General features: G+C 47.8%; 2 protein-coding genes across 8 annotated transcripts in view; one reads left to right on the top strand and one right to left on the bottom strand.

Annotated features, from left to right (window-relative positions):
- Nucleotides 1-1,086: 1,086 nt before the first annotated feature.
- Nucleotides 1,087-14,277, bottom strand: DRAM2 (DNA damage regulated autophagy modulator 2). Of its 4 annotated transcripts, XM_083812234.1 has the most exons (10): nucleotides 14,172-14,277; nucleotides 13,336-13,481; nucleotides 10,830-10,922; nucleotides 9,916-10,074; nucleotides 9,149-9,216; nucleotides 8,446-8,585; nucleotides 5,799-5,976; nucleotides 3,001-3,083; nucleotides 1,872-1,964; nucleotides 1,087-1,423 (listed from the first exon to the last, which is right to left on the bottom strand). In XM_083812234.1, exons 4-10 carry the CDS (start codon nucleotides 10,044-10,046, stop codon nucleotides 1,316-1,318), a joined length of 801 nt encoding a protein of 266 aa, XP_083668360.1. In that variant the 5' UTR covers nucleotides 10,047-10,074; nucleotides 10,830-10,922; nucleotides 13,336-13,481; nucleotides 14,172-14,277; the 3' UTR covers nucleotides 1,087-1,315. The 4 variants fall into 4 exon arrangements, with proteins under 4 accessions (XP_083668360.1, XP_083668361.1, XP_083668362.1 ...); XM_083812235.1 differs by lacking the exon at nucleotides 13,336-13,481 and having other exon boundaries at nucleotides 14,172-14,237; XM_083812236.1 differs by lacking the exons at nucleotides 13,336-13,481; nucleotides 14,172-14,277 and adding an exon at nucleotides 11,742-11,877.
- CEPT1 (choline/ethanolamine phosphotransferase 1) overlaps nucleotides 12,891-21,374 on the top strand; it is a 27,675-nt gene continuing 19,191 nt past the window's right edge. For 2 of the 4 annotated variants that reach the window (XM_083812205.1, XM_083812208.1), the window contains exons 1-4: nucleotides 14,258-14,366; nucleotides 15,796-16,197; nucleotides 19,716-19,863; nucleotides 20,843-20,984. In XM_083812205.1, the coding sequence (XP_083668331.1) occupies nucleotides 15,802-16,197; nucleotides 19,716-19,863; nucleotides 20,843-20,984 (686 nt within the window). In that variant the 5' untranslated portion in view covers nucleotides 14,258-14,366; nucleotides 15,796-15,801. Of the gene's footprint in view, nucleotides 13,033-14,257; nucleotides 14,367-14,827; nucleotides 14,962-15,795; nucleotides 16,198-19,715; nucleotides 19,864-20,842; nucleotides 20,985-21,374 lie in introns of those variants that run through there. The other 2 variants (XM_083812207.1, XM_083812206.1) reach the window with 2 other exon arrangements.

The following is a 21,374-nucleotide window of genomic DNA, read 5'->3' as shown; positions in this document are numbered from 1 at the left end:
GCTGCAAGTGCTAATGGAGCCCAAGTGCAGTTTTAATCTGGGAGAAGGAGGCTGCCCTGGGCAGCTGCTGTGATTTCCAGGAGGTCTCCAGGTTAAATTCCGCTCCTGGTCCTTCACCTGCCCCACCAGGGAGAAGACGTCAGCACAAGCTCTTTTGGTGTGGGAGGAAACGTGTTAGAGCTTATTGCCTAAGTCTACAGCTACGTATTTCGGAAGGAAGCTGAGCCATTGCTGCTAAATAGGTCTCAAAGACAGCTGTTGATAATATGGTAGGTCTGTGTGTAAACAAATAAACATTTACTTTGCTATACTTTGCTAGAACTTGATCAAGTGTGTGTTTCAAAGGTTTCTGGCTTGATCTGGATGTGACTTCCATGTGTGGGAGATTGTGCGAAAACGCTCAGTATATGCACCCTGGCACCTTTCAGGTGTCTAGCACCGAAAGCTTGGTGGAGCTCAGCCTCGGGAGCACACTGACATGCTGCAAGGTCAGACTGAGGGCTGGCAGCGCACCGTATGGCAGTGTTTGGAAGCAGCAAGAGAAATGAGCAGATGGCTCTAGGGTTGGGGACTGTCCCAGGGGAGCATTAGGGACGTCAGTGCTACCAGGATGTATGTCGTGTTATGCTCTGTGCGTGTTTAAGAGGTGGTGCTTTCCCTGTGAGTGAGCAGGACACCGCCTGCATAGCCCAAATCTTCCTAGACTTGTGCAATGGGGATGGCTCTGCACGTGAACCCTTGAACAAACCTGTCCATCGGCTCAAACGGCTGCTAGGTAGCTTGTAGCAAGAGGGGAAGCTCTTGCTACTGGCTGTCTCCCGTCCAGCTGTGGTGCCAAGAGGACGTTCCTTGAGGGTGGCTCTGGCGCAGCGTGCTGGTCATGGCTCAGCTCCAGCTGCCCCAGTGGGGGAGCTGTAGGTACAGAAGGTTGGGGCTGGAGCCCAGCTCTAGGCAGGGCTGGGGGCTCCGTGCTTCCCGAAGGACTTGGCCCGAGGAACACTGTAGAGAACAGGGCAAGGGGCTGAGGGAGGCGAGTTCTGTGCCGCCTCTCTGTTGGGTGTAACGGAAGTGATGAGGACGCGTGAGTCTTTTAATAACCTTCATTTAATTCTTTCATGACATTGGCATGTGTAGAAATGTTACAGGCTTGTTTACAATACTGATAACATTTGCATTGCTGTGTGGGTTAATAGCAAAGCCCTTCATGTCAAGTAGAATACAATCACTTCATAATTTTTTTTATATAAAATAAGTGCGAACTGTTATTGCTATTAAATTCCTGAGTTATGCTGAGAACATGTTCTCTTCACCTTCATTAGATGCTCCCTGCTATCAGCAGTGTCTGTTCATCAGCCACAAAGCTCTGTGGTGTGTTATAGAGGGTTCGTCCATGCAAGCTAACAACTGCACGCAGGGAAATTTTCTATACAGGAAAAAAGAAAGAAACCACAACTTAGCAGGCTTGTCATTTGCTCAGCATGGACGGTTTCAATAGTCGGATGAAACAACAAAATGCAGATCAGCTCTAGAACTACTAACCCGGCTCCCATACTGTCCTGGACTGACTCCGCAGTTTGCCTTGCAGTTTGCCTTGCAAACCTATAGCAAACCTCCCCCGTGACTGGGACAGATCCTGCAAGTGAAGCTGGGTACAGCTAGTCTGGGCCGGGATCTGTGTGTTAACACAGTGGGAGTAGATCCTACCGAGGATGAAAGGACCATTTAGTGCTGTTCATGCTGCGGCTCTTCCAGCCTCAACAACTGACACGTACTGGTTAGCTCAGAAGCAGGTGAACACAGCCCCCCTTGCACCATGTCAGGCTATTTAGAGCTTGGAGAAGCAGAGCACTTAATGTTAACATTCATTTTACCTGAAAGTCACGAATATAGGTGAGGAAAAAGCTGAGGAAGGAGAATGCTAGTGACCACTCTGAGACGGTACTGATGATGTGAGCCGTGTAGCCCTGTTCAACAGTGAGGGAGAGGGGGAAAAAGTCAGTATTAGAAAGTCCTCTTGACTCTGTAATGGCACAAAGACAGCTCGCACATATAACATCCTGCATCCACAACTATTCTATTCAGAAAACAAAATTTCTTAAGAGTATCTGGAGTCCCTCAGAATGAACTGCTCAGTCAGTAGAAGTGCAAGGATAACCAGGAAAACAACAGCTCCACACACCTGAGATCACCCCACTGGGAAATGCATATCCACCTTGCAAAAAATGAAGGCTCAATAAAAGCTTGTTGTGGCCAGCAACAAAATCCCTTTACAAAAGTAATCCCATCTTCCAAAAAGTTCGAGGGTCTCCCGGGATGTGAACAGACCCCGGGGATACTCTTTGTGCTTTAAAGAGGGAGGGAGGAAAAGCCCTCCAAAAGCAGCCTGCATGATATTTTCTCCAGCAACCTCCCGTGCCTCCTGCAGTGACTGGAGAAGGAAGGGCAGGGCCGGGGATGGAGGCAGAGCCACTGAGACCTACGTGCCCTGGCTCCTGTTCTCCGTGCCACTTGGTGTCCCTTAATGCCCAGCACTTACACTTCACTGCCATCTCCAGCATCTGTATCTTTTGGCCTTTTTCACCACTGTTCCCCACCAGATATCCACCGAGCAGCAGTTAGGAACTCTGCTTCACAGCGACCAGCCAGCACGTTTCATTGCTTACAGTTACCTGTAACGGGGACTGGGAACTTCTGATCAGGGCAGACCAGATAGGCGGTTATCCTGACAACCACTTGAAGCAGTTCAATTACCATCCATCAACGAGATTAATTTAAAACGATGCTTGAAGCTGCAACTGCTTTGCTCAGGACAGCACTTCAGCAAGTAGCTGCATGCTGGCTCAGCTGCTAAGGCTCCCTTGTCCTCTCCCATCCCAAGTACATGTTCTGAAAGCACCTAGCTATCTACAACTGCAATAAATTCCCAGATATGTTATTTACCCTGTGACAAACATAGATATTTTTTTGCTCTGTTGCGTTTTGTTTTCTTTTTCCACTCACTTTTTCCTCTGGGTCCCAGTGCAACTTTTGCACTAGATTTGTTCCGTACAGGCCGCTATACAAGACAAGTGAGGAAACAAACACTAAAAAAATATGTTAAGGAAGATTCAAGACAAAGATTGAGCAACTTGGAAATGTCACATTGGCTCTGGGTTGTTTCAAGCTGAGTTTGTAAGGAGATCTCTGTGTGCTTTCCACAAGGTCTCCTCAGCATAACAAATAGTAATGGTGATGTTAACAGCTTCACGTCATTCTCTTCAACTTGTGGGTTGTTCCAACAGTTGATTTGGATTAATGTCACATGAAAAGATTAATTCTAAGCTACATCAATCATCCCTGTTTTCTGGATACTGCACCTTGTAATACCTCCTTCATCTAACAAAATTTCCGTGTTATGTGAACCATGCTTAGCACTTTCAGGTTTGCAGTGGTAGTTTCCAGGCTAACAGTGTGTGCCTCCCTTTCTTTGATTGCTTTTCAGCTTCTCAACCACCTTGAACCCCTGGTGCGTGGGTTAAGGCCAGAACACCGTACTGTTTGCAGCAGTGCCAAGGAGGAGGCTATGAGCATTCCTGTTTCCCTCAGCCCACTCAGGGTTCGATAACTGGTCTGGTGCAGCAGCCAAGGAGAAATGCTACATGATAATGATTCCCCGTTTCATTGGAGACCTGGCGTATTTCTAGGGTAATAAGATAATGCTTTTTCAGTACCTTACAGAGGGAAAGTATGCTACACCAGTGCTACTGCCTTTACAAGTGAAAATTAGAACATTAAGTTACAGAAGATCTGGTTTTCATATAATTACTAACTTCTTCAATCCTTAATGAGATTAAACACCAAAAGCCTCCTGATGTGCAAGATTATTTTTGGCGGTGAACAAGGCTGACCTTACTGGCACAAACATCTTTGAACGCTCAGACTTTCAAAGCCTGTTTAAAACATTGATGCGAATAGTCAAGGGAGCTCTGTTACTGATCTGAATGCAGGATACCCAGCTCACTGCTAATTAAAATGTGCAGCTTTAGTAGCTGTTAGTTTTCTGCCTGAGTTACTACTGCAATGAAAAGAACTTAATGGTTGTGATACAAAATATCTGGCTCCTGTCCTCCACTGGTTACAGAGCAGGTAATTAACTGTTTTGCTTGTTCTGTGTTGACAATTCTGTCTCACTCCAGCAGTGGATAAGAAGCATTTTTAGATTTCCTTCTGTCATTCAGTACCAGAAACAACCAAACAACCATTTCACTATGGCCCTAGACTTCTTACTATCCTTCCCTTATTACATCATTACATTACTTAGGAACTACTCTAACCATTTCCCTTTTATTCCCCTTCCACATAAAAATGTATGTACTTATCATTATTTTTACAGCTGTCTTCACTTCCCTCTAATCTTGGTTAGACCATACTGATTTAAAAACCTCTAAAGATTTTGGGCTTGTGGATTTTTCGGCATCTGTAAAAGGCTCTTAACTTGAATCAGTTCATATTGTTCCATTTTCGTCTTCTCCAATTGTATTTGTCTCTCAACTGTTCAAAGTCAAAAATATTGTTCTTCTCTGGCACCAACAATTTCTGTTATGGACTGCAATTCTCTGAAGTTTCACAGATGACTTCCTTACTCTGTATCCAGCCTCCTCCTTCTCACCTCTTTATGGATAACCAGCCTGTGCCCAGATTATATCATCTTGCTGTGGGAATGGGAACTCAGTGATCAGTGAGATGGTCTGTCAGTGGGAAATGGGCATGTGGTTTGGTGTTAGTTTTGGCTGTCAGCCTAGAAATAAGTAAATTTGTGGGGATTAAATAGGTGGCCTTGATTCAACTGCAGAAGGGACAGCATTTAGGCAATGATTTTGGACTCATGTCTTTGGAATGTAAATCCTAATGCTTTAAGTGTTGTAGTCCTGTTTGACACAACTGAGTCATGATCTTCAAAACACAACGTTTAGGTCCATCAGGGTGAGCAGAGGAACTGCTGGGGTTGTTTACTGAGTGGTAAATGACTCTGGACAGGAAAAGGCCTCTCTTTCTGGATGGGTTTGCCTGGGTTTCTGTAAAACCCATCGCTGCTTCCAGCACCCAGAATTCAAAGTTACGGGGAAGGATGGGTTCCAGAGCCAAGGGAAGCTTGTAAGGAATGTGTCAGAAACTTGTTTTTAGAACTCCAGGATGGGCAGGGGAGGAGATCAGAGGTCAAATGGCTCTTCTGACTGCACCTTGGCAGTGTGCTCCGGAGTTGTTACTCTGATAAATGCCAGCACTTTAAACGTGCTCTGCATGCCAGCTGGCACGGTGCACTACTGCTGCACACAGCTGGGTTACTAGTGCTGCTTTCTGCTACATTCGGTACTTCTCCGTTCTAGGTACATCCAACTACAAAACTTGCTGCAGCACTCCTGTCACCAGGGAGCAGACACTTTCATTTCTTACCTGGCTTTTTTTTTTCCCCCATTAAAACCGTCAGTCTCTTAAGTACGCTTCCCTTTCTCCCTAGCAATCACAGTTTAGAGTCAGGCCTCTTTGTGATAAATTCTTATTTTGCGATTTTCAATCTTAGGTGTAGGAGGAAGGGAGAGGAGAGGGGATGATAACTACTCTTGCCTTTTGTATTGGCTTGTGACTCGCTAGCAGGCTTAACCTGGTGGCTCCCTTTTTCCTAAAGTTCCCAGGTTGCAAAACTGAACATGAATACCATGATACAAGCTGTGCGTCTAACGATGACAGACCTTCCGTGGCACACTCTGATACATCAGCAAGCTAAATTATTGTTGCTGCATTTTGCAGCAAAAGGATACTGCTTGCAATGCTTGAGCTGCACCAGAGTAACACGGTGAGCCGGATCCAAAAGATGTCTTTGCTGTGAATTTCTGGCTGCATCAGGTAGGATAGGACGGTCTGAACCAGCATGTAAATGGCTCCAACTCCAAACGTCAGGCAGGCTCCAACCACGTGTACGTAGTACAGAATACATTTCTAGGGAAAGAAAGCACAGCTTGTATAGAACCTGGTTTCATTTTAAACTTGGGGAATATTTTCTTCTGTAAACGTTTGACACTCCACCCGCTCAATTATCTTCTCATATCCCAAGCTAAAGAGTTCAGGACTGTGTCAGCATGTGGATTTTCTTGGAAATCTCAGAGTTAGCTGGAAGCCAGCACCTGCCAGCTCTCTGAATTGCTGGTTTTTGGCAAGTTCTTGGGGCTAAATTAGAGACCACAGCTATATCTTAACTACAGGAATTCATAAAAGCTGCCCTCACTACCACACTGGGCGATAACACAGAAACTGGATGGTGGAATCCCTGCAGCTGGGAAGGCAGCAAGAGTGACAACACGCTACCTGCTGAACGTTTCTACCCCAGGAATTTCTGCATCTATGAAGGATAATGCAACAGAGGACAAACATGATGCACAATTCTAGTCCCCCAAATGAAGTTAAAAATAATGAGGTTTAGCACTTCTCTGAACGACTCCAGTTTGAACAAGCCTTGTTTGTCAAATTAGAATCTTTGAATACTCAGAGGGAACAAGGTTGAATCAAACAGTAATAAACGCGTTAGGAGAATCAACTGTCAAATAATAAGCATTAAATCTAGAAGCTATTCCAAGAAAAACAATTGAACTTGAAATTTATGTTATTACAAACTATGTCACGCTCAGTCCTTTCCTCTTATCCCTGACTGAGCACAGTAGCCAAACACAGCAAATAAAAAGCATCTTGTCAATTGTACAACGCATTGGCAGCCTCTCTGCAATCCAACTGTGCAGGTAATCTTCTTTGCCCTAATGAATGAGACTGTCTATGTATTTTACTGAAGAGCTATTAAGATCAGGAATTGGAATCGCCCTTTCCTCACAATCTTTGTGTGCTGATTAATTAAGTGAAATTTAACTGCTGCATCCACAGCAGTATAACAGAGACGGCAATTTGCATCTGAATAGCCAAGTTGTAAAGGTGTGTGTCCAGTGCTGCTCAGTAAGGTGTCAGCAGAGAGAAATCTTTCTCCTATGTGAGAGGAAATCGGTAGCCACAGCTAGAACTGAGCCATAGCACTGGCTGAACACCATAAATCAAAGCCCCTCTGAGGATGTGCCTTGTGCCATCACTTCTACTCCCAACCAGTGAAAGCTGTCCGGAGCTCTGCCTGACGGCTGTTCCCTTTGAGCAGCTTTGTACATTTTCAAGTTCAGTTGTCTTCAGTAACTGGTGGACTTCATGGGGCTTAGCTCCTTTTGCTTCTGGGATGGCCTCCAGACAATCCGCAGCATCACTTGGATAAGCAGGTACATCATTTCCACTTTTTTCTTGCTCACGATTAAATGTCACAGAAACTATATAACAAAGGAACATTCACTTTCTACATTTTGATTACCTACAAAACGTAGATATAACCTCTCCTGACCACTGGTGGAAGGCAATCATGCAGCCAGACGCAACCTGGAGGCTCTTGCTTGGTGGTTATGTTGGTAGGGGCTGTGGCCAGTGAGTCTGGCTAGGGTTCTAAAAAATAAATAGACCTAGGCCTCCAAAAAAAAACCAAAAGTCAGCATACTGAGGTTTCTAAGACATGGGCTGCTGAAAAAATTGGGAGAGCTGTGCTATGGGGAAAGGAGATGAGAGAAAAAAGGTGGAGATTTCCTGGAGCTTTTCTGTTTCGCTTTTTCTTGGCCCTAATCCAGCAGGAGACCAAGGGGCCACTGCAGCCTCTAGTGGCTAAAGGCACTACTACAGACCCCTGACAAATCCAGCTTGTTAATTAATATGATGAGGCTGGCAAGTACACAACCGTCTTGCGTGTAACAGCCAGCGATGCTGAATCTAGTCCTGCTGATGGTGTGATACGTGAGAATATCGGGTTTTGAAAAAACAAGGAAAAAAAATGTATTGAGGAAAAAAATAGAGATACTGGAAGAAATTCAAAAGCTGGTTGACATTGCAGTGGTTTCAACAATTGCACAGGTTTTGCAGGAAAAGATACCTAGGAGGGAAGATTTTTTTTAGAGCTGGACTTCTTGTGGGGTTGGGTGTTTTTTCTGGCTTTACTTCTAGTTCTAAGTTTTTGACTATTTGACGCTTGATTCTCCCATATTAAAATATGATATAGTTGTGGTCTTCTCATCTGGAGTTAAAGCTTTCAAATCTCCTACAAGGAGATGCAAGATGAGTTTGCTTCTTGCAAAACTTCTGGTTTTTGTTTTTAAATGGTTTGGAATTTTGTGAATAGCTGCTCACAAATTCCAGTGGATAAAGCAAATAAGAAATATGTAAAGAAATTCCAAACTATTAACAGTTCTCTGGAGGGAATTCGATTTAAAAAAAAAAAAAAAAGTTTTCCCTCAAAAGTTTTGCCTTTAATAAACTCCCAGTTTTACCAGGTATCTCAGTAAACAAACAAACACAGAACTCTGGACAGGTTCAAAACATTGCAAGCAAAGCACAAACCTGGAAATTTGCAATAATACAAAGTCCAAAACAGCTCATCAGTCCCAGTGTCAGGCCGATCTTATTAAGCTTGATGATCTTGGATTTTTCTGGATTCAAAGCATAAACTTGCTTGTAACGGACATACATGGTAGCCACACCTGCAAATGAAAAACACCAATGTGTTTAAGATTTTAAGCTGTCAAGTAAACTGTTTTGTTTAAACTGGGAAGATGCTGAGTGACAGTAGCATCTATTTAAAATTCAAAACCTGTCTTAGGAATAGGACAGCTGAGAATTTGGAAGCCAAAACTGAAATAACTTATTAGATTTTTCTTAGAATCATATAATCATTAAGGTTGGAAAAGGCCTTATCTCTTTCACTTGAAAAACATATTGGTTTTTCCCCTCTCCGTAACTGCAGCACAAGTAAGATGACTGCCTTAACTCTGCATTTCTATTTCTCGTACCAGTTTCTTTATTTGTCTTTTTAAAATGTATTTTTGGCCTTCTGGAATCTGCAATTGTCATGCTGGCTTTGTGGGTAAATCCCTGCAATATACTTTTCTCTGAATTACTTAAGAGAACTAGGATTAGTTGCTTAAAATTTAGCTTTTGATGAGAATTATGGGCTGTTTTAATGATCCGAATAAGGAAACCATTTCAAACGCTGTGCATCCCAGAACTGCATGCAGTTTGCCATGGACAGCTTTCCTATACTCACCCAAGAAAGCCGAAATATTTAACATGATCCCAAACAAGCATCTTTCTGGAGGTATTGTCCCTGTATCACTGTAAGAGATAAATGGAGTGATACATATCTATATTAAAAATACGTGCAACATAACTTTACTTATTTCAGTCTACGAAGAAACCATAAGAAAGGTTTGTAAAAACCCTCCCAGCTATTTTTCACTGTTTTCATTACTCAAACAATACTGTGCTCGTTTCTAGAGCTCTAGAAATAAGCATGGTGAAAACTGCAAGCCTTAGAACAAGGAATTAACATGGTTGGTATAGCCATTCCTTTTATTCTGATCTTGATTCCACAATAAAAGGTGAATAAATAGTATTAAAACTGGGAAATGAAGCACCTGGAAATCTGAAAGACCAAAATTAAGGCCATAGGTACAGCCTTGATGGTATGCAGTTGGCATTGTAGATTACAGTACAGCTTTACCGACAAAACCAAGCCTGGAGAGAGCAAGATGCTGTTCTCCAAACAGGGTTGGAGACGCACCCCCAGATTTCTTGTTCATCATCATTTTAAGGATACATTCACAGAACCACAACTTAAAGGACAGATTAGATAGACAGACAGCTTTGAATTGACTTACAAATTTGTTTAGTAATTTGTACGCAATTTTAGAACTGGAGCTGTTGGGTAAGAACTGGTGTTTAAAGTTTGGAGTTGGGGAAGAATTCAGAGGCGTGAGAGGCCAACTCAATACTGTGATACAGTTATCAGGGCACTGTGTGCACATTACTAACCTGATGTATGGCACCAGAGGGTCAACGTGGTGTAGGACAATGGCGGTGATGTATGAAAACACAAAAGATGCAGCTGACCAAACAACCAAAGACGCAGGCAAGAAAGAGAGTCCTTGCTGGAACCACCACATTTCAGAGCTCACTTCTAACCTCTGAACACTGTGAGGAATTGAATAAAAAAGTTTACTGAAAATTATTTTTTTTTGAGGCAAGCTGCGGCTGTACTGCACACAGCTGCTATTTGTTCACAAGCACACCTTTCCAGGGCCTATCTTTTGCTGACCTTCTCTAGCAAGCATGTCTAGGTGAGCTTGCAGGAGGCCAGTTCAACAGATTCATCAGACAATGCGTAACAATGCATAATGAACATTGCTCATTTACCAGGAACTGGTCGCTGTCCTGTGTTTGTGCTTCTTTTAAGCCTAGAAAATTAGTGATTCAACCCCTTGAAAAGAATGCATAATTACATAAAACTAAAGGTTCAGCTGCTTGTCAGGAAGATGTTAGGGAACAGATAAACAAAAGATGTAGTTACTAAGAATGGAGTGATATAGTTCCTTGCTTTCTGACCCTTGAACTTTCATTTTTAAATTAAATGCAACATAACATTTGCCTTCTCATGTTGATTTTTATTTTAAGACTGTAATGCAATAGGAATAGTAATCAATATAGGTACACAATCACATTTCTCATATGAATAAATTGGGGATTTGTATGAAAGAGAAATGCGTATTTTGCACAGCATTCTCTGTTACGGATGTTATATGCCTGGGCACGTAATTCAAAACTTCAAGCAGTCAGTCTGATGCTTGGATTTTAATTTTCCTTTAATATTTAAATGTTAATAGCCTTAGCTTTATTTCCGAGCTAATAGATTTGCCTGAAACCAACCAACCAGCCTACATGCCACACACCTGTGAATAAGGACGTCAGAAGAAATGTCACCTCAAGAGTAATCCAAAGTCATCTTCCTGAAGTTCTCTGTTTGCTTCATTTTTTTCCTAAGTCTTTGAGATAGAAAGGAAAATAATCAAGATGTTACTTCTAAACATTTTACTCTATATTGTTTATTCTCTTTCTTAGCACCTTCTATTAGTCGTTGCCACTGACAGGACACTGGATTAGATGGACTTTTGGCCTGACTCAAGAAGTTTTTTCTATGTTCCAAGTGGTTTAAAAAATGAAGCATGTGCATGGCGGGATGGTAGCAATGCGGGAAAACGGGTGTTGAGGACTTTTGGATTCACAGGACCTTTCTATAGAAGGATTTAACTTGAAATGAGAAGCTTTCAGGAACAAAATAGAATGCAGCTGTTCCAACGCAACAAAAACCAACGCCTACATCACTTTTTTCACGAGGAAGGGGACAGAGCGCGGAGTCTTCCTGTTTCATTGTGAATGGGCATCCTGACGTGATGCTGGTGCTGCGCTAAGTACGTGGCAGGATGGGTGCTGAAGCACGGCAGCATGCAACCTACATTTAAACAGAGACCCCACGGCTCCCGCCTTCTCTTCACAGGCTGCCATTTTCACACCCCCGAGAAGTCGTCAGAGATGAGACTGCGCTGCGTTCCTGATAGCTGGCGATATCTGTGAGCTTGCACAGCTGTGTGCAATATTTGGGTGCTGGGCGGCTTTGGGGTACCAGCCCCATGTGGACTGGTAGGGGTAAGTGACGCAAAGCAGATTCTCTGCCCGTTGGAGTATTTGCGCACGTAGACAGGTAAATTAACCTGGGCTGAGGTGAGGTTCGTAAAGCGGAGCAGCTGCTCCTGATGTGCCCCCTGGGTGTTGCTCTCCCCACACAGAAGTGTGTCCGTGCTCACCAGCGGTGTCTGCTCCCTGCTGCCGACCAGCCTCCCTCGGTCAGGACCGGGAATCACAGCCCGTCCCGTCACAGCCTGCAGCTACGGCCTGGGCACAAATTAGCACCGTTTTCATGTGGTCAGGTGTGCAGAGCAGTGCGGTTGCTGCAGGAGCTGTCAGAGCTGTGGCCAGGCAGACTTCTTACCCTGCGTACAGCCGCGGGCTGGCACACCCGAACGGCCTGAGGACCAGAGCTGGGCTGTGCCCTGCTCCTGCCCTTCCGCCGGTACAGCCCCTGCCAAACTCACCTTACGATAAAACCGCTTTGTAAATTTTGTCCGCTAAACTCTCTTTCTCAGCTCTGTCAGGGTCTGTCCTGAATTCCTCTCATCTCCTTTCATCTTCCTTGACGTTTAAAGCTTTTTCAGGGTAACCAAGTCACTTTTCTCGCCGTTACGTGGGCAGACTGTATGCACCGGGCACGGGCTTTGCTCTGCGCAGAGCGCTGCGTGCGTTTACGGCACTGCCTGCTCGACAGAGCTTCGGGCTGAAGCCTCGTCGTGTCCCTGCCAGCTCACGGGGCTCTGAAGCAGGAGTGGCCGGGCGGGCACGGCTGCACAAAAAGGCACCTCAGAGCACCGGCGGCAGGATGGGATCGCCTTGCAATTCATCAGCTGGACAGCCCTGAGATAAATTATTATTAGAGCCTCATCCTGCCCTATTGTTTTCAGCAGTAAGAAATAAAGCACGCTCAACCTCCTTGTTTTTTCAGCTAGGTCCTTTGCCAGCTGATTATATAACGGCAATGGCTGGCCTCTCTTTTCAAGTATGATTTTCTTAAACATTTATCCCGATTTGCAGGCATTTCTGTGTCCTAAAGCGGTGGGTCAAGCCCCAGATCAACTGTCACAGGTCCTTCCTGTGGTGGATATTATTAAATTATTACCAAGAGCAAGTCAAGCATTTTAAAAATAAGTATCTCTGAGGTTTTTCTTTAGATGCAGGAAGTGTGCACCAGCATCTGCACATGCTTGATTTGAGCACGTGGAATAGAAACTACAGATGTAACGAAAACGAAAGGCAACTGAGACTATTCATGGCAGAAAGTTAACATAATGCTGAAGACAGCTGGAAGTATGTGTGGAAATTGGGGAATTTCTACGTTAACGCTGACAACCAGGCTGTCAGCCTGCCCCTGCCCTGCTCTCCCAGCACGACAGGCGGAGGTGCGGCCACGCTAAGGGACAGCAAAACCCTCCAACGCCGCGTTAAAGGAAGAAAGAGAAAGCGAATTGCTGCGTGCGCTCCTAGGTGAGCACAGAGGTTGGACGGGGACGAGCCCCAGAGGGACCTGAGTACGTTCATTTGTGCAACTGACTGCCGGGGTCAGCCCGACACCGGGGGGTAAAGGTCCCTAAGCAATCCCCCAGGGACTCGGAGCCAGGCGGTAGGAAACGTGTCCGCTTCGTAATGACGGGTGACTTGTTTTGAGCGTTTTCTCGGTAGAGATGCCAAAAAAAAAAAAGTCGCTATTAATTCTGCACATGGTGCTGAGCCCGTCGCCCAGCCGGGGGAGAAGCAGGGGGGCACAGGCGCCGTGCCGCCGGGATGTACCCATGCCGATGCCGGTGTCGATGCCGGTTTTAGAGCCGGGACGTCCCGGTGCCAGCTCGGTGTCCCTCCGGCTGACCTCGGGCGCCGGGGGCCCGGGACGAAGCGGGCTGGGGCTGCTGGGGAGCAGCCGCTGAAGTCCGGGAGTGCTGCGGGCAGAGCGGGGACATGGCGGGGCTGGGGGTGACCGGGGGGGGGCTGGGGGTGACCGGAGGGGGGTCTGGGGGAGCCCAGGGGGTCTGGGGGTGATTGGGGGGTCTGGGGGAGCCCGGGGGGGCTGGAGGTGACCGGGGGGGGGCTGGGGGAGCCCAGGGGGTCTGGGGGTGATTGGGGGGGCTGGGGGAGCCCGGTGGGGCTGGGGGTGACCGGGGGGTCTGGGGGAGCCCGGGGGGTCTGGGGGTGACCGGGGGGTCTGGGGGAGCCCGGGGGGTCTGGGGGTGACCGGGGGGGGGCTGGGGGAGCCCGGGGGGGTAACGGGAGGGCTGGGGGCGAGGGGAGAGGGCTGGGGTGGGAGGGGGGCAGCTGGGGGGGGCAACAGGGGAGGGCTGAGGAGGGAGGGGGGCAACTTGGGGGGGCCGGGGGTGAGAAGGGGAGGGATGGGGGCAAGAGGAGGGGGCTGAGGTGGGGGTCCCGGGGGTCCCGATGGGGGCACTGGGGGTCGCGGGGGGGTCACGGGGGCAGCCCGGGGTGTGTGTGTGGGGGGCCCGGGGGGGCCGGGCTGGGGGTCACCGGCGGGAGCGACCCCAGGATAACGGGGGCTGGGCTGGGCGGGGCGGGGGGGGCCCTGAGGGGACCCCCGGGGGCGCTCCCTCCCCCCCCCCCCCCCCCAGCGCTTTTACCTCAGCCGCTCCCGCGCCGGCCCCGCGGCGGTGCCGCCCCGAGCCCCGCCCCCCCCGCAGGGCCCCGCCCGAGGCCCCGCCCCCTCCCTCCCGCCCCGCCCCGCCCACCCCACCCCCTCGCCCCGCCCCCCGCCCTCTCGCTTTCCGGCCGTCGCAAAAGGCGTCGTAAAGGCGCCGCCCGGGCGAGGAGCTGAGGTAAGGCCCGGCCGCCTCCTCCCCGGTTCCCCCCCTCCTTCCCCCCCCCGGTTCCCCGCGGCTCATCCGGGGCTCGGGGCCCGGCCCGGGGCGGGCGTGCGGGGCCGGCCTCGGCCTCGGGGCCCTGCTGCGGGTGGGCACGGGGCTGGGCGCTCCCCACAGCCGGGCCGCACCGGGGCCGAGCTCGAGGCTGGGCCCTGTCCCCCCCCCCCAGCCCCCTCCGCCCCCGGTGGGAGCCCCGCGGGGCGGCTCGGCCCGGCTCGGCCTGGGGCCAGGCCCCCCGGGGGCCGGGTGAGGCGGGGCGCCGGCTTAGCGGGCTGGTGCCGAAGCAGGGCTCTGCGTGCTGGCTCTCTCCGCTTCCCCTCGCGGCTTTTCCTCCGTGGGAAATTGCCCTAATTAAGCAGCGCAGGGTGGAAACGAGAGCGCTCGCTGTTGTGCCGCGGCTGACCTTTGGCTTAGGGAGCTTGTTCCCCCCCCCCCCCCCCCCCCCGGTGTGTGACTTGCTCACGGTCTCAGGGATAACTTATCTTCCTCTCTTGGACTTCACTCTGCTTAACAGTTAGGGTTATGGGGTTAGTTAGGTTGACTGTACTAGGTAAATATCAGATCTTTTGTAGCCTCCTTTCCTCCTCTTTCTCTGCTCGTCTGTGTGGGGAGTTACGTGGTTCTGGTCACCCTCCGTCAGGAGAGGCAGCACCGCAAGGTCCTCGGTGGCACTGGGAATGCTCTTCGTGACCCCGCGTCTTCTTTTCACAGCTGGCGTCTGTGGGCTGCCTCTGACCAGCTAAAGCTCCGTAGCTCCTGCATGTTCTTGCCTAAGTGTTGATTAGACACTGAGCTTTCCCCTGAATTAGATTGAACTTGGACAAGAAAACAGCCACCATGGCAAAACTGAAATAAGCATTTCTCAGGTCACTGTTTCTTATAACTGCCTTTAAGTGGCTGTTGCTCCTCAGCAAAGAGGCAAAGCTGCTTCAAAGCCGTGTAACTTAAGATTTCTCTGTATTTGTTCCGCTCTTAGCGCTGTCAATTGATAAGCTGAGCAGGGTGCATCGGTTACACATCGCTCACTCTCCCGGGAGAGCGACGTGCGGGGCTGAGTGTGCTCTAGTCTGTAATGCAAGTCAGTGGTCTGGTGTCAGCTGCTGCTGAAATTGAGGCTGGTGACTGCAGGGTATTTGCTTCAGTAGGCAGCAGGAAGGGAGAGCAAGTGCAACTGACTATTTTATAACTGCGTTGAGAACAGTTGCTTCCTGTCTTCCCTCAGCAATTCTCCAAATACCTCTCGTCTAAGGGAGAGCTCTTACAAAATCTTTGGTTTGCTGCTGGCAGATGAAACACTCTGTGGAGCGTTGCTCAGAAACTTTTGGTACCTTTAAATCCCCCCCCGTGTTCTTCACCTTCAGTGTGTCCCCCCTTTGTGTTGCAGGGTCTTATGATTCTCCGTAACAGCCGTTACCTGCCAAATAAAAATTCTGACGCCACCCGATCCATGAGTGGGCATCGAAACCTCAAGAGGCGATGTGGGGAGTCGCATCTGGAATCCCCCGCGGGCTGCGGGCACGGTCCTGCCGCTGGCTGCGTGTTAAGCAAACTGGTTCAGCTGCCTACACCTCCCCTGTCAAAGCACCAGCTAAAACGGTTAGAAGAACACAAATACCAGAGCGCTGGGCGATCGCTGCTTGAACCCCTAATGCAAGGGTACTGGGAATGGTTAGTTGGAAGAGTTCCAGCCTGGATTGCCCCGAATCTGATCACCATCATTGGACTGTTAATAAATATCTTTACAACTCTGCTATTAGTATATTACTGCCCAACAGCTACAGAGCAGGTAAGCGGTGGGCTCCTGTCTCTGTGGGAGCTGTTCCTCCCTGCCTAGCCCGCAGTCCTCGGACGTTTGGGCTGTTCTCTGTGAACGGCTGTAGTGCCTGGGCATCTAAACGAGTGCCTGCATGCAAAAAGAGCACGTGGGGATTTGGGGTTAGCGTGCTGCTTGCTGCGTGACGTGACAGGGTTCCCCTGAGGGCTGATGGAAGGGGTGCCGTGGGCCAATAGTCCCAGCTGGAAATGGGGCCCGGTACCAAAACAGCTCTTCTGATAGCGGCTCTGCTAGGGGGATGTGCTTGAGTCCCTGTGCGGATGGTGCAGAAATGGATTTCCATCTCTTGCGTGCGTGGCATGTGGAGTTCTTGCCTGTTTGCTTTCGCTGCTGGTGGCTGGGTTACTCACCTCTAGCTCTCGGAGTTGCCACACGATGAGCAATGCGAGGTGACTCGGCTGGCAGTTAGCTCTGTTTGCAAACCCGGCTGGAGTTGCGACACAGGGAGCAGCCCTAGATCAGGCCAGGGGCCGAGCACCGGAGAGGTGTAGCTCGGGAGGTCGAGGCAGAGAGCTTCCTCCACGGCTGGCCTGCCCAAACCCCGCGTCCTGAACGAAGCGAATGCCTTTCTGCACCCTTCTTGGGCCCTGTGTTACCGAGTAGCTCAGGTCAGGGCTGCAGACGCTCTGCGGGAACGCGCGGTAGGCTCCTGGAGCAGCCGCTTGCGGTCTGCGATGGGAGAAGGCTGGCCGAAAGCCAGGGCTGTGTTTGTTCTGGGTGCACTAAAAGCTTGTGACCTGTCCTCGTTGGAACTGCCTCAACTTCGTGTAATTCCTGGTTTCAAGGGTACAAAGTCTTTTTAAGGGATTTCAAGTTACTAGCTTCAAAGGCTTTTTTCTCCCTCACTAGGGAGAAAACTCACGGAGTTGCCTGATAAGGCATGGGAGAAGACTTTCATTTTTCTGTGCTTTAAAAGTTCTGTTACTTGGACGTTTATTGTCTTAAAAGATGCTCGTATCTGAATGTAATGAAAGAGGGATTTATCTGGTACAGGAAATATGTTACATGCCAAACAGCTGGAGAAGATCTCATGAGTTCTAGCTGAGATGTCTGGGCTTCTTCGCAACCAGAGCTGGTAACTCAGGTTGGGAGAATGCTTCTTAGGCGAGTGGCATGTGGCTTGTTCCTTGTGAGCTCGCAAAAAGACGAAACAAAAAAAACCCCGTGTAGGCAGGTGCATTCAGCCCCGCACATCCCAGGTCACGTATGACATAGGAAAAGGATGTTTGCCTTCCAGAGATCCACTGGGATGGATAGTTTTAGAAATTCCACCTGTGGAATTCAGCAGGTGTAAGATGTAAAGTGAGTATTCAGTCTGAGCGGTGAATGCTTAGAGCAGCTCCTCCCTTGTTCAGGCCGTGCCGTTGCTACACACCTTTGTTTTACCTTGCCTCTTACTCTGATAAAGGCGTCGGCCACGGAACCGGAGCACGAAGCTGAGTACAGTTGTGTGCTGGCTGGTGATAAAACTTCGGAAGGACGTGCTAAGCTACACGGTCCAGAAAGCGGTAGAGCTGTAGCTGGCTGTGCTGCAGCTATTGCACGTTTAACAGCTTGAGAGTTGCTTTGTGCTTACTGAATGGATTCGTCTTCTCGCTTTAGCTGAAAAATAACTTTCTGCTGAGGTAGCTTTCAGCCTGATCTAGTTTGCCATATGGCACTGCAGCCCGGCGTGCTGGCACGACAGGGAGGGTGCCAGCTCGGTGGTGGAGCTGCTGCTTTTAAGTGTCAGGGAGCTGTCTGGGAAGAAAATGGGACTTTGGGCTTCCAGAAGCAGTTTTCTTCTGACAGCGCTATTGCTTTCAGATGTAAATTGGGTCTGCGCTGCAGCTCAGCCTTAGCTCTGCCTTTTTTCAAAGGCGACTTGGCTACACCTTGCCTCAACAGGAAGAGCCATGGGAACGTAGCTCGTGCAGCTCCGCTGGTAGCCAGAGGAAATGAGCCGAGTTGCTCTGCTGCATGCTGAGCTGCGGGACCTCACCTGGCAAAGCTCTGAGCAATGGGAGGGCGCCTGCGTTTTTGTTTCTTAAGAAAACAAAACGGGAACCAACAAAACAGGACAAACGAAAACTCGTGTAAAGGGGGAACCGTGAAGTCTTAAACAGATACAAATATCTAGGTAGAAATACCTACGCTGGTGATGAAAGCGCCGGCAGTCTGACTTCTAAAATCAGTAGATAAAATTGCACGACCCCAATAGAAAGCTTGAATGTTGTGTAAAAAGTCTACACGTGAGAAACAAACGTACCCGCGTGTGGCCCTTTTCTTCTTGGGTCATGCATTACCCCCTTACCTCCCGTTCTTGCGCCGGTTTGTATAGGCGCCTTGCTAAAAGCAGAGCATGGAACCAGCTCCTGAGGCAGGAGGAGCTGTTTTGCTGCTCGTGTAGCAGGAACAACGCAAGAGAATAATGCGATGGGCTACAAATGAGTCAGGGTTGTGTAGAGCAAAAGAATGCAAGCCTCAGAGCTTTATGAGAGGCAAGGCAGCTTGATTAAGCCTCTTAGCTCTATTTGGGCTTTATTGAGGTGTAAAATACGGCTGCTCAGAAATGCTCACTTTTGCAAATGTCAAATGTGAAGATTGCAAAATAACCAATGATACCTGTTTATACATCCATAAAGCTGAGACTGAGTAACTGATGGCAGCCCTCCGGCTTTTGTGGTGGTGGTTTACGTTTGGAACAGCAAAAAGCTTCATTTGTAGGCTTTGGTCTAGCAGGGATTTGATACCTTGTTTTCTTCAGCAGACGTAACTATTGCTATACACGATATGGGTATTAAGAGTTATTAACATGGATTTGGTAAAGCTGCTGATGTGTGGTAGACAAAAAATAAACTAATTGGTGGTAGAGGTGTTGCACTGGGGAGCCCTGACGCTTTACAGGTCTCAGGAAACACAGCGGCTCAACTTGAAGTCTTAACAGTTTGAGCACCGTACGGTCACGTAGCTCTCAAATACCTCTGCGGCCTGGTAATGCCCTGTATTTGGCAGTGTTTTGGGACGTGACACCTCGCTGAGGTCTTGTGAAGATGAGCTCAGCGTTTGTGAGGCAGTTGCATGTTCTGGGGGCTAAGAAAGCGCGCAAATCTCCACGTCGCTCAAACAACTTACAAATTCCCCTACAGGAAATAGAAGCTAGACAAGAGCTTAATTGTGCCCCACTTTGCATATGTAGCTCTGTCTTTTTTCAGATGTACAGAGCGGGTTTCCTGCTTTGGAATATGCGCTACACCTGTTAATGTGAGCTGTAACTTCTGTTTTATTAACATTTCACGCGCCATGACCCCCTCTGCCTGTCCCTGCACGGGCCAGCTACTGGAAGGCCCATGCATGCGACATTGTAGATTTGTAGGTAAGGAAGTGTGTGCAAATGCAAAGCTGTACAATGAGGTTAAGATGTTTTAAACCAGAAGGATTAAGTTTAACTTTAAACTGTCTTTTACCCTCACTGCTGATTTCTTTCTTAGGCACCTCCCTGGGCATACATTGCCTGTGCGTGTGGCCTTTTCATTTACCAGTCTCTGGATGCTATAGATGGGAAACAAGCAAGGAGGACAAATAGCAGTACTCCGTTAGGAGAGCTTTTTGATCATGGCTGTGATTCGCTTTCCACAGGTATTGTCATTTTTACTTGAAGTCTGAAGATTAAGTGACTCTCTTTCGGGGGTCAAATCTGGAATACAAGAAAATGTTCCTTTAGTGAAGAAGTGCACCACTGATGTTTCTGGTGGTTTAGCTTCTCAGTCAACTTTCTTTCAATAGATGAACTGAATGCCTTCTCTTGTGTTACGCTGAAAATTAAGCATGTGACTTATTCGGTCCGAGCCAGAAGTTTTCTGTGTATGCTTTATCAGTCTTAATTCTGCAAATTCACTGAAAAAAATCCAGCTAAACTGCTCTTCTATATTAATTTAGATCTAATTTATACAGAACAATTGCAAGGCACGTATGGAGCCTGAACAATGGGACAGTGGAAGTCTGAGTTTGACTAGTGTCGGTCAGATCAGTTCCCTTCTAGGTAGGTAGAGTTCATTGAGCCAGCCTGAAGTTTAATCCCATTGCAAAAGAATGATTGGATGCTTTAGCATTTAAATAACTGAGAGCTCTTATGTGTTATATTTTTATTAGTACTTTATCAAAGTTGTGTATTAAAATAAGTACAAATGCATAGATACCTTATGAGTCTTAAATGGCAAACCTTGGATTTTCTTAATGGCATAATAAAACTCCAGAAAATGGGGAAAAACACGTTCAGCAAACCTTGCATACAAGAGGGAACCCCCAAACTGTCCACAGGCTCCAGCTGCATAAATTCCTCAAGTCTGTTGCTGTCTAATCTCATTAACTTCAGTGAAAATGTGGGAGACTTAGAAACCCTGCAATTGAGGACTTCTGAAAACTGATGTGACGCTTTATGGTCTGTGTCTTTTAATGGAAGTGGCCAACTCTTATAAATGTCTATGAAATAAAACTCACCAGGATACCTGCACGCTGTTGCTCCTGCCTGGGTCCGTTGCTAGATTTGCTTTTAGTAAGGAACTTTCCACACATACGCGCTTTATATTTTTACCATGTGACTGATTTTCTTCTGCAGTCTTTGTGGTTTTGGGAACTTGTATTGCTGTGCAGCTGGGAACGAACCCTGACTGGATGTTCTTTTGTTGTTTTGCTGGAACGTTCATGTTTTACTGCGCGCACTGGCAGACGTACGTCTCTGGAACGTTGCGTTTTGGCATGTAAGTACCTTGGCTGAAAATAAAAGTGAAAGTTAGATGACTTTCCTGTCTAGTTCCCCTTTGTGACTGTAGTTCAGATCATTTAGAGTAGTAGTCAATTGTTTATGTACTTAAAAGCTTGTAGTAGTTATTACCTATTATTACATTATTCAATAGCTATTGAATCCACAGTTAATACTGAATGTTCCTTAGCTTGTTCTAGGAGTGGTAAAATATCTTTTTTCCACCTTAAGAGTTCGTGATGTGATTTAAACCTAAATAGGGGAAAGTACATGGGGCTTCAGCCCCGATATTTGGCTGCCTTTGTCAGATGGTGGCAATCTGACTTAACTCTCTCTCTCTTGATATTCCTTGACTTTTGATGATGTATAGTTAATCTTTGCTATTAAG

This window comes from Anser anser (assembly GCF_964211835.1).
Source record: "Anser anser genome assembly, chromosome: 27".
Taxonomy (NCBI): domain Eukaryota; kingdom Metazoa; phylum Chordata; class Aves; order Anseriformes; family Anatidae; genus Anser; species Anser anser.
The sequence above is the reverse complement of the archived record's forward strand: the minus strand, read 5'-3'. Positions and strand labels throughout refer to the sequence as shown.

Coding starts and splice junctions, on each gene's coding strand:
- DRAM2 (XM_083812234.1), bottom strand. CDS start 10,046: ATGTGGTGGTTCCAGCAAGGACTCTCTTTCTTGCCTGCGTCTTTGGTT. Junction 9,217..9,915: donor CCTCTGGTGCCATACATCAG/GTTAGTAATGTG, acceptor TATCTCTTACAG/TGATACAGGGACAATACCTC. Junction 3,084..5,798: donor CAGCTCAAGCATTGCAAGCA/GTATCCTTTTGC, acceptor ATATTTTTTTAG/TGTTTGTTTCCTCACTTGTC.